Below are 12443 nucleotides of genomic sequence, written 5' to 3' on the forward strand. Positions count from 1 at the left end.
TTGTTAATAATTTCATTAATCTCCAAATGGCAGACACAGCCTAATTTCTAATGGAGTATGGAAACTGCTCCTCAGGCTTTCACAGAGGAGCCCAGGAATACATCTCTCACCCAACACCCAAACAGCAGGGCCGGGGATCCGGGACAGCCCCTCATCAACTCCACTTGCCCCGGCCTCACCTCCACCTCCAGTCTCTCCAGCTGGCACCAGTCCACAGGTGTGAGCCACACAACCCAGCTAAGGCTGGGGGAGGAAGGACAGTGGCCAGGGCTGGGAGGTGGGAAGGCGGTGAGCCAAGCAACTCTCCTGAACCTTCACAGACCTGTCTACGCACCGGAATCTGCTTCTCCCCAATTCTTCCGCAAGTCTGGCCCCATCTCCAGCCAGGACTTCTGCTGAACTGTCTTCTCAGCCAGGACAGCAGGCTTCCTGATAGGAACTCACCTGTTGCCACTAGAGGGCGCAGTTACCCTAGACGTTCTAAGGACAAAATTTCTAGACCTTTGCTTCTCTCAGGAAAACCAGCTTCACAAACGCATTTCCAAAGCTCTCTTGTCCTCTTAGGCTTTGGGTTTTGCGGGTTTTGCTCCCTGACGCCTCAGAGCCCAACTCCTGATTATAAGAGAAGCCATTCTGGAACAGGTGACTTCACAGAATCTTAGTAGGAGGAAATGGTAAAGCCAGAGGGGAATTTATCATGCCTATCCTCCATCCTTTGACCAACCAAGATTCAGAGAGGCTGGGTGACTTGCCAAGAGATACACAGCCAGGTAGGGACAAGAATCCTGGAATATGATCCCTGACTCCTTGTTCTCTTTTACAATAATAATATTCAAATTTTAAAGTAAAATTATTTATCTTAAACCTGGTCCAGTATTTACTTCTACACATGAGGCATTATTTGCCTAGGGAATGGGGGTCCTGGGCAAAATACATCTAGTTTCTGTTCTCACCAAGCTTACAGTCCAATGTGCTCATGGGAGCACAGAGCTCCGCCATCAGTTTCTCCCTAGGAGAGAAAAATTACTCTGAGAACATTTAGTGGAGATAGATATTTCACTAGAGGGTCTCAGCCATCTCTAAACGGTGAATACTGAAGACATTTTGGACGTGACATTAATTTGTTCTCATTATCACTTTCCAGCAGTTTGAGAGAGACCTCCGTCGCTATGCCACACACGAGCGGAAGATGATCCTGGATAACCATGCTTTGTATGACAAAACCAAGGTAGTGCTTCCTTCCTGACATGGGAAACTTGGGTCCTCGTCCCTAAGACTGGCCCCCTGAGCACTTTACCTGGACTGATTTTAGTGTCCAGGAATCATTCATTTGCTATGAGTGTCCCACTCCCAGCTGATCACAGAAGAGAGCAGCTGGAAACACCCCCCACAGCTGACAGCCCCCACCTGGCCCAGAGTGCAACTCAGGGTCTTTGAGTTGCACTAAAAACTCAAAAAAAAAAAAAGCTAAAGTAGCCCCTAGAGCCAGGGGAGCAGTGAACATATTGGGTTTGCTATGTCCTTGGTGTTTGTAGTGAGTGGCTTCAAAGAAAACCAGGGATCCCTACAAATCACAAACACACCTGATTACCCTGCACATGTAGAAGCAGTAGCATTCTGAGTGGATAAAGGAGAGAGACAGAGCTGCCCAGAGAGGGAGATGGGCAGTTGGCTAGGCTCACCAGGTATGTGACTCGTGCGCCATGCACACTAGCCTTGCTATGGTCATGATCCAATTCATGCCTCAGGATTACATTACTACATGGATTATGAAACATCCAAGATTCAACTGTTATAACCATAAGCACCACGGTCTGCTCTTATAGCAGTCAAGCACACAACACTAGGTTCTGAAGGGGAAGATGACAAAATAACTAGAAGCAGTGGTCCTTGCCCTCTAGGAGTTGATAGTCCAAATGAGATGTATTTAGTTAGGGATGCCTCAGTTTTAAGTATGAACAGGCAAAGGAAAGGGAACTAGGTTGCTTACTGCAGTGTCTAGGGGTAACATTGGCTTCAGGTGCAGCGTATCCAGGTGCTCAGGCAGGCTTCCTGCAATGTTATATTCATTCGCCGGCCAGCTTTTTCCATGAGTCCCATTCTCCAACAGAGCAGAATCTCTTTCTTAATAGTACTAGCAAGAATCCTAGCTGATGCTGTTAACTCTGATCTGCCAGGCTTGTGCTGTGTGCTTCTCCCTGGAGGTGAGAGCAGCTCCATCTGACTTTCATGGATTGAGAGTAGAGAGAGGGGATTTCCCAAAGAAATTCAAAGTGCTGCTTACAGAGAAGGAGCTGTAGGTGCTAGCAGGAAACCCCCAGAAGCTGAGCATGTGGGTGGAGATAGAGTAATATGATATAATTTAGAAAGACAAATTAATACATAATAAATAATTTAAGCAAACAGGTACCTTCTATGTGCCCAGAACTGTGCTATTTACAAGAAGATATGTGGAGGAAGAGAGCAGTGCTTGGTCTTAAAGAGATCATGGGGTGGGAGCCTGGTGTGGTTGGGAACAGGTGCAGAAACTAGAGAACTCAACACTTAGTAGGTAAGTGTCCTGTAAGTACTAGCAGCACATGATTCTGACTGCACATTAGAATTATCCAGAACTTTTAAATAGAGAGATGACAGGACCTCTCCTGAAGCTTCAATTTCATTGGACAGGATGTGGTTCAAACTTCAATTAAAAACAAACAACAACAACAAAAAAACCCAGCTCCATCTGGTGGTTCTAATGAACAGCTGTTAAGAACTGCTAATGCCTTTTGCTTAAATGGAAAGATGTCACAACTTTATCTTAATTCACCATGTATCATTGTTTTAGTCAGCTTTTTCACTACTCTGACTAAAAGATCAGGCAAGAACAATTTCAGGAGAGGAAAAGTTTATTTGGGGGCTCATAGTTTTGGAGGTCTCGGTCCATAGACATCAGGCTCTGCCGGGGTTCTGCCCCAATGAGGTCCAGGGGTCCAGGGGTTCCTGTGGTAAGTAGCGCAAAGGATGAGACAGGAGTCGTTCCATTGGAGCAATCTCCAGAGAGAGAGCTCTAATGCAGCTTTCTCTGGGTCATTTATTACAATTTTTCTCATCATTATGGATTCAGAATACGTCATTAATTATACAATTTCCAAATTTTGCCAAGATGTGACATTTCCTTAACAATCATTAGGGGTATAGAAAAATGTGACATCAATTTACATTTTTCCAGGACGTGACGTTTCCTTATTATGGGCACAAAATCATTAATAAAATCCGTCACTAATTTGCATTTTTCAGATTTTACCAAGATGTACTATTTTTCCCAAGATGTACTATTTTCTTATTAACAGATGCCAAACTACATAACGAGACTCTAAGTCTCTTAACCTGTTATGAACCTTTAAGTTTAAAGTACATTTGTACTTTATTTCCAATCTAAAATTCCCATCTAAAGAAGTCCCCTTAAATCTTATACTAAAGTCTATAAACTATTCTTAAAGCATCTTAAGAACCCATAGAAACTAAAAACTTAAGAATTCTAAACTTAAGAATCTAAATAAAATAATATTTCTAACATTATTCTAAAAATATGTCTTATAAAGCTACTTTAATTAATTCCTAAATTTATTCTCATAAAACTGGTTGGGCTGCTTTCTCAAAGAGTTTCTTTGTTTCTTAGACAAGGTGCACTATTTCTTATATCTTTGTAATCTCTCTCACTGAAATGCAAGTTCTGAACCTCAGTCCACTTACCACCAATATTAACTATGCTCATCATAGGTCCCTATGTGAGGTAAAAGAGGATTTATAGAAAAGGGGAGAATGTATCTTTATTTGCCTTAACTTTACTAAGTGTATAACATAACTTTCCTTTAACAAACAAAACTACATATGGTGGGCTTTGTGCAATAAGAATAATTATTAGACTTTCTAAGAGGCCTGAAAAATGGGTTTGGGTTCTTAGTTGATATAATCAATGTGGTACCTAAAATTCTCATGACCTTTTGGAGAATGATTGTTGTCCATTATCAGTTTTGTCCTCAATGTGCTGAGATAGTAGAACAGCCTTCTATTTTATCCTCGATATACTGAGAGGTAGTAGAATAGCCTTCAAGGCATGAGCTACCTGTTATGTTCTAGCCATCTGAAATTTAATTTGGTTTGGCATTAAGCATACTCATGCTTCCTGTCAGGAATATGAGCATGAAAATGAAAAGTCCCAATTGCATAAAAAAGGGTCTCATGGTTTCGGTTTCCCACCAGCAGGCTTTGCCAGCATTCAGCAAGGTCACTGTGACCTTGTCAAGACAGTGGGAGGGGGAGTGCCTTCACTAAGGCTCCATTCCTCGGGCCCAAGGTGAGGCAGGACATCATGGTGGAAGAGTGTGGCTGAAGGAAGCAGCTCACATGATGATTAGGAAGCAGAGAGAGAAAGAGGTCTCCATTTGCCAGATAGAAATTTATACCCCAAAGCCACAGCCCCAATTTCCAACCTCCTCCAGCCACACCCTACCACTTCAATTACCATTCAGTTAATCCTAATCAGGGGATTAATTCACTGATTAGGTTAAGACTCTCACAAGCCAATCATTTCTCCTCTGAACCTTCTTGAATTGTCTCACATGTGAGCTTTTGGGGGACACCTCACATCCAAACCAAAACAATCATATTCTTGGATGGAAAAATGTAAAATTTACAGAAACTAGTTACGATGACTTAAATATTCAGAAGCAAAGTATTTTGTAATAATTCATTCTAATAAGAGTTTTACAAGTCACATTTTTACCGTGTCTGCACTGAGATAAGAAAAATAACTGAATGCACATTATTTCTTGTTATGTTTTCAGAGGATATTTCTCAAAGCAGAAAGTGAAGAAGAAATTTTTGCACATCTGGGATTGGATTACATTGAACCATGGGAAAGAAATGCCTAGGAAAAAGTTATCAACATTTTGTTCCGGTTCTTTTCAGGTTAAATAAATTATGCTTCATATCTGTAAAGGATTCCTTAAGAAAGTTTGGAATTCTTAGGACTTACTGACATACAGATTGCTACTAGAAATAAGCTGCTTTGGAGACATGATAAGGAAGCATGTGGTAATGGGTGTAACAGACCCTTTGTGCAACCACGGCTTAGAATTCACAATGCATTTTTCAAGAGAAATGGGTTTGTCACTGTGACCCACCAAGGAACCGTTCAAAACCCACTTTGCCCTCAGCGTAGCTGTGATACTGGTTATCTTCAATAAAAATAGGAGAAAATAGGATGATGGTGTCTTCTTCACTCAATTATCATAAAATGTTTCTAAACACAAGTGAAATAATGGAATAATAAAGAGCTTGTGGTTTCTCTTAAGGGGACAAATGGGCTTAATTAGAACATGCAGAGACTCCAAGGGGGACTCTGGGCTCCATCTGGAGCTTCAGGAGGAACTGGTGCTGACTGCTGACTGGCTCAGTGTAGTTCAAAGCCAGCAGCTCTCCCACCACCATGGAGCTGGGCTCTAAGCATCCCAGCACAGGACCACGGCACAGGTAGATTCTCCCTGCTCTCCATCAGAAGGAATTGCAAACCCAAACCACCTAAGGAATAGTTCCCTCCTTTTTTCACGTTGGAGTCCTTCTCAGGATCTCCTTAGGTTCTTTATCTCAGGGCACCCAAGGGAAGGGAGGGAGCCTCTGGAACTTCCAGGTGCCAACTCTTTCTGACTGCTGTTCCCTTCAGGAGGGCACAGACTAGGTCCTGTGGTCTGAAGGACCTAAAAGGCATCTGTCCCAGGTTTGGGGTCCTCAGCCGGCAGAAAAGCTGGAGGCAAACTCTGACGACCATTAACCCATATTCAAGAAAGGAAAGCCAGAGGGAAGCGTTGAAGAAGGCACGAGAGGGAAGAAAAGGGAAACGAGGTGGTCCTGAGGATGGGGGGAGGCCCCCAGCAGAATCAGCTTCCGTGGAGATTCACCTTCTTGGGAATTCACGTTCCTGTGGTCACGTATTGCATGACACATCAGGGCTCCACGGCTCACCACACCCCGCTCTGTGTGTGTGTGTGTGTGTGTTTCCCCATTATGGTTTAACCAACATTACCCAGGTTCCTTCCTAGGTAATGTTACTCCCCTAACCCAGCCCCACAGCATTAGCTGAATGCCCTGGGCCAGGGTCAGGGAGCGGCTGGAGGATGGACCTTAAATACAAGGAAGGCAAGAACAACCCACGCCCCCAGGGAAGTGAGGGAATGATTGCATCAGTCCTGTTAATGTGGGGAGATCCAGACCCCAAGCCTGAAGTCGTGGAGCACCTCGGACCACATGAGCTAATGTGTGCAGAAGGACACTCGAATCAAAGCTCCTCTAGACATCCCAGCAGGCTTAAAGGGGGCCTGGGACAATGATCTCATGGAACCAAGGGTTGACAAAGGAGCACAGCTGGACACGCTGAGAATCACACCTTGGATGAGACAGCTAGGACCAGCCACTCCCGCAGACCATCAGGGGCCCTGGGGACTCCCTCAGCTTTGTCCCTCACTCCCTGAAACTCCTATTTCCATTTTCTGAGACAGAGAAATAGAGCCAGTTTAATCTAGGCCTGATGGGTCATGGGTTGACCAGTGGCCATAGCCCGTAGGCAGGCTGCCCGTGGGTCAGCTGTGCACTCTGTGTCCAGTCAGACACTGTTGGGGTGTGGCTTGCCTACATGGGTGCGAGCCTGGGTGTGTGCAGGTGACTGCACCCGGGAGCTCTTCTTTGGAGGGCTTTGGCCAGGTAGCTTCTCCATGCCAGGCTGGCTGTGGTCGTGGTGAAACTGAAACGGGGGTACCAAGGTCAATAGGTGCACAATTCTGGGAGGCTGGGAGGTGTAGCCTGGGACAGAGATGCCCTGCTTGGCCCCCTCAGAATCTACCCACAGGAACCCTCACCATCTTGGTTACCAGAGAAACTATATCCTCAAAGCCCACTGAGGAGTCAGCAAGCAGGGTCAGTCACAGACCAGGGCCGTCAGGGATAAATATTTAGAATTCAGCTTTCTTCTTCAATAAATCAACATCCTCTCAGAGGAGAGGCCTGGAAAACAAGGAAAATGAACAGAAAAATGACGATGATAGAGAAAAATAGGGTTGGTTAGTGCAGAAGTAAGGGAGCTGTCACCTGGAGGAGAGGAGCAATTGCCTGGATAGGACGATACAGGATAGAAACTCTAGGGTGTCCGAGGTTGTCCCTCCAGGCTGGGGAGGCTGGGGATGACTTCACAGAGGAAAGATCCCAGCCGGTTTTAAAGAATGGGAGGATTTGAATCTTCCGTAGCAGTCCAAGCAAGTGCAGAGGCGAGGAAGGACCCCCGTGTTCTACAGTCATGAGGCAGCTGAGCCAGAACTTTCCTGTTTGGAACGGACTTTTGGAAAGGATCTTCCCAAGACTTCTCTCATACATGTGAAACTTGAAAGAGGGAAAGGAGTTTTGTGATGGATAACAAAGGTCAAAGACTGGCAGCCCCTCTGCTAAAACAGCCCACAGGTGTGTTGTGTTAGGTCTTTGCTGTGTTTTAGGGATTTTTAAAAATAGTGACCAGTATTTAAAACTAGATAAAAATGCACATCCCCCCGCCCCCAGAGCTGGGGCTGTAGCTCCGTGGTAGAGCGCGTGCCTAGCATGTGAAGGGCACTGGGTTTGATCCTAAGCACCACGTGTAAATAAACCAAGATTAAAAAAATACAACAACGTTATAAAAAATGCACATTAAAAAAAAAATAGGATGTCTGGCTACTTTTGGAAAACTAGGCCGCACAGGCCTGTCTGTCTGCAGCAGGCACGTGGGCTCTGGATAAGCTGCGACACCCTGCCACCTTCCCACTGCTTCCCTGTTGACAGCGTCTGATCACAATCCATGAGATAGTCTCCTGGCCCTTTGGCTGCTCCTGTGTTTCCTAGGGACAATATTCAATATTATTTTAGATAGTATGTAGATGAATATCTTTATGCTGATATAATCAACAAATATTTATTGAGAGCAGCCATTTTTCTAAGTACAGGTGTAGAACAGTAAACAAAATTGTCAGAATTGTCTATTATTATAAACATGAAGCTTACATTGCATAAAGGCATTTATTTTAATCTGTTACAAAAGTCACAGTTTTCTGCTTATGATGGTGATACAAAGCTTCCTTTTGTGAATATACTTGTCTAAAATAGAAAAGTTATCAGTGTAGGGGCAGGGAGGAAATATTTCCAGAGGCATGAGACTGTGGCGAGAATGGGGAGAGAAAAGAGGAAAGCAGGTGACTAACTCTTGGTGAGCATACAGGTGGCCTGCCTATCTTCACTAACCAACTCTGCAGCTCTGATTCTCTGAAGGTCCCCACCAGTCAACAGCCCCATGCACGATTTTCCTCATCAGAGAACCTCAAAAATTCTAATGCTACTTTCTTATTTGAGAAGCTCTGTTGGGGATTCCACAAATGCCCTCTGCTGAAATTGCATATGATTTTTTGCTCTAGGTTAGAATTTTTTTTTAAAGGATTTATTGTTCACTTTTTTTAAATATCTTTTTTTAGTTGTAGTTGGACGCAATATCTTTATTTTATTTTTCTGTGGTGCTGAGGATCAAACCCAGGGCCTTGCACATGCTAGGCGAGTGCTCTACCTCTGAGCCACAACCCCAGCCCCTAGGTTAGGAATTTTATCAATTAGGTTGGTGACTGGTAATCAGAACTCAGCCATCCCTGGTGCCTCCTACTATATGAACAGAGTGCCCTCTAGTGGCTATTAAAAGAACCTTAGGAGGCAAATACAGATCTTGGTGGATCAAGTAAACCAAGAATGCAGAGCAGGACCTTAAAGACCTTCTGTGCCAACCCCCTCATTCTACAGATGACACATCCCTAGACAGGGAGGGACCTTCTCAATGTCACACAGCAAGTTAATGACAGATATTTTTCCCATTTAACAGAGTCTGTATACGGGCTGGTCCTCCACAATTACCAGTTCTGTGACTTTGGACAATATTATTAAAAAAATGCACATTTTTTAACTTGTCCCTGAGACAAGTTACCTAATCTCTGAGACTTGGCTTCTTCCTCTATAAAATACTCGTTCCTTTGTTTGCACCTTTCGGAGGATTAAATGAGGTAATGCTCTAAAATGTTTAAAGAATAATTTAGGGATCCTTTGGATTGGGGATGGTAAAAGAACAAGCTGATAATACCTCTGTGGAAAGGACAGTTGAGTACCCTGCCAGTATTTTACTTGCAGGCTTCCTCTGTAGAAGGTCCCAAGCCCCTGGAGCCAGAAAAGGAGGTGATGGAGATTGAGGCAGTCAGCGTTTTGGGTCTTGGACTCCAGCCTTCCTGGATTTGGCCAGCATGAGGGACAGGAGACAAAGGCCCAGTCAAATGTCTCCAGAGCTTCTGTGGAGGCTAAGTGCAGATTTATAGGACTTTAGGGTACTCACTGACCTTAATCTCTTAGGGACAAGGTGAAAGCCATAGTTCGAATGAATCGCTTTTGCCTATTTCAAATGAATTTTTTCAACCAAATTCACTCTAAGCATTTCAAATTCCTCCCGCCCACAGGTACATCCCCGTAGCAGCCCAGAAACTCTCCCAGTTACCAGTTAAACTCATTATTCTTAATGATTCATTTTGTGCAAACTTAAACCATCTCTCAAAACAAATTGCTTTACAGTCTTCAGGACCAATCAAATTCACTTCCTAGAGCCATCGGTAAAATTGGCAAAGTAACATCAATGCCATGTACTTCCTGGGGTTGGCGTAAAAATAAAACAAAATAATAGATAAAAGAATGCTTTTAAAACTAAAAAGTGCTATAAATTTAAAAGAGATTAGTATTTGTCATATTATTCTGCCATAGCTCCAGCCCCTGGGGACTGCTTCTCAGAAAGGTAAGCCCATGACTGTAAAAGTAACAAATCAGTCATTTCAGACAGGCTGGCATTTATATCCAAGAGCAAGAATATAGTGTTCTGTCAAGAAATTTCTGAAGTACTAAGTGAGGGAGACCTAGTGACCCTCACAGTGGTGACCTTGGACTTGACTAGCACCGTAGCCTGCAATGCATTTGTGTTCTGCATTTCCATGGTGTGTAAGGGACAGTATTTTCACAAGAAACAAATCCAAAACATGTGTTAAGTGCTTTAGCCTCTCTGGTGAGGGGCAGGAGGCAGAGAGAGGTGTGATTATAGTCACACGTTGGGCATTTGCTCTCATGCAAATCTCATAGAGTGTACTTAGCCAACTGAGATGGCTGTGAGTCACCAGGCGATGCAATTTTATGAGACCGCTGTCATGTACTTGGTCTATTGTTGGCCAGAATGTCAATATGACATTCACTAATGACTGCAATAAGAACAGGAGTCTTTATATTTACCCATGGAGTTGCTGACTTTCTTGTGTAGATGCTGGTGTCTAGATACCCTTATCCTTTTACTTGAAGGACTTCCTTTAATATTCTGGTAGTGCTGGTCTGCTTGTAGTGAATTTTTTTTTTGAACCTTTGTATATCTGATAAAGGTTTTGCCTTTTTTTAAAAGATGGTTTTGCTTCAATTCCCAGTACTGAAAAAAAAAAAAAAAAAACTAGATTGGCAGTGTTTTTCCTTTGTACTTTAAAAATTGTTGTCCCACTGTGGGGCTTGTGTTGTTTCCAGTGATAAATCGGGTATAATCCTTATCTTTGTTTCTCTGATATAATTTGATGTCTGCGTCCACTGGCTGCTTTTACATTCTTATCACAAGTTCTGAACAATTTGATTTTGAAGAAGCTTGGTACAGGTTTTTTTTTCACATTTCTTGTGCTTGGGATTCTAAACTTCATTGATCTGTGAGTCTACAATTCTCATTGTTAAAAGTTTCACTTATTATTTCTTCCAATATTTTTTTTCCTGTCTGCTTCCTTTCACTTTAGGGACTTGCATCACATGTTTATTAAGCCAACTGATGTTATCTCATGGATTATTGAGATCATTGACTTGCTATTCTTCTTTTTTCAGCCCTTTTTAATCTATATTTTATTGGTATAGTTTTTATTGATGTATCTTTAAGTTTACTGATATTTTCTTCTGCAATATATAAATTTCTTTTAGTCTCATTCCGTATATTTTTCATCTCAGACATTATAGGTTTTTTGTTTTGTTTTGTTTTGTTTTTGGTGGTGCTGGGGGTTGAACCCAGGGACTTGTGCACGCTAGGCAAGCGCTCTACCAACTGAGCCATATCCCCAGCCCCTCAGACATTCTAGTCTTAATCCTTAAATGTATGAGTTGGATTTTTAAAAACATCTCCCATGTCTCTATTTAACATGCTCAATCTTTCCTCTAGCTTATTGAATATTTGGAATGCAGTTATAAATATTTTAGTGTCTTTGTCTACCAATTGAATCATCTATGTCAATTCCTCTTTTTTAAAAAAAAAAATTAGTTATCAGTGGATCTCTTACTTTATTTATGTGTTTATTTATTTATATGCTGTGCTGAGGATCGAGCCCAGGGCCTCACACATGCCAGGCAAGCATTCTACCATGAGCCACAACTTCGGTCCAGTCAATTGCTGAATACCTAATAATTTTATACCTGATTCTAAAAGTTGTGAGTGGTACCTGTTGTTAGCTGGATATTTTGTATTTCTGTAAGTTTTCTTGAGGTTTGTGCTTGGATGTGATTAAGTTACTTGGAAACAGTTTGATGTGTCCTCTTCTTGCTTTTAAGCGTTTTCAGGCAGGACTAGAGCAGCCCTACCCTAGTTTAATGTAGAGTTAATGTTCTTTCCTGGCACTGAGACAATACTCTTCTCAGAATTCTACCTGCTTCCTGATTTTTTTCTACTCTTGCCATTTGGGAACAGGCACTGTTCCTGGTCCTGTGTGAGCTTGGGAGTCTTGTTCTCCATGATTCTTTTGCGTGGTTATTTTTCCAGCCTTGGGTAGTTTTGTTCATGTGCATGTTCAGGTCAATACACAAGGAGGACCCTCTTTAGACCTCTGAGTTCTGTCTTTATGCAACTCCTTCCTTTCCTGTACTCTGCCTTGCAAATTATATTTACCTCGGCCTCCGTGAATTTCCAGCTCTTTCTCATCAATATACATGCAAAGGTCATTTGGTAGGAAGACCATGGCATCCAATGAGCACAGAGAAAGCCCGAGCTGCTGGAGGATCCCAGGTGTCTGAGGAGGAGAGAGGAAGACCATATTGCCGGGGGGGGGGGGGGGGCATGGTTCGTGGCATCTGAGGGCAGACAGGAGACCCCCATGGCTGAAACAGAAGAACTAGGCTTTCCATGTTCTCAAGACAAAGACTCAAATTTGTACTTTGGCTTTCATCAGTGGATAATTGATGGTGATCCAGAAGGATCTAATTGATCAGCAAGTCAGCAATCAATTATTCAATATGATTTGTTCCCACTCACAGTCAAATCTTTCCACTGGGATGAGGATATAGTTCAGTGGAAGAGTGCTGGC

The 12443-nt window shown here is 43.0% G+C and overlaps 1 protein-coding gene across 2 annotated transcripts in view; it reads left to right on the forward strand.

Moving 5' to 3' along the window:
• Positions 1-5235, forward strand: part of Dntt (DNA nucleotidylexotransferase) — a 37437-nt gene extending 32202 nt beyond the window's left edge. Inside the window, exons 10-11 of one of the 2 annotated variants that reach the window (XM_046450405.2) lie at positions 1145-1228; positions 4830-5235. In XM_046450405.2, the coding sequence (XP_046306361.1) occupies positions 1145-1228; positions 4830-4916 (171 nt within the window). In that variant the 3' untranslated portion in view covers positions 4917-5235. The remainder of the gene's footprint in view (positions 1-1144; positions 1229-4829) is intronic. The other variant, XM_058581370.1, reaches the window with a different exon arrangement.
• The last annotated feature ends 7208 nt before the right edge of the window (positions 5236-12443 follow it).

The sequence above is a fragment of the Marmota monax genome, unplaced genomic scaffold (genome assembly GCF_021218885.2).
Source record: "Marmota monax isolate L192 unplaced genomic scaffold, Marmota_monax_Labrador192_F-V1.1 WCK01_AAM20220418_F8-fsc00004, whole genome shotgun sequence".
Lineage (NCBI taxonomy): Eukaryota > Metazoa > Chordata > Mammalia > Rodentia > Sciuridae > Marmota > Marmota monax.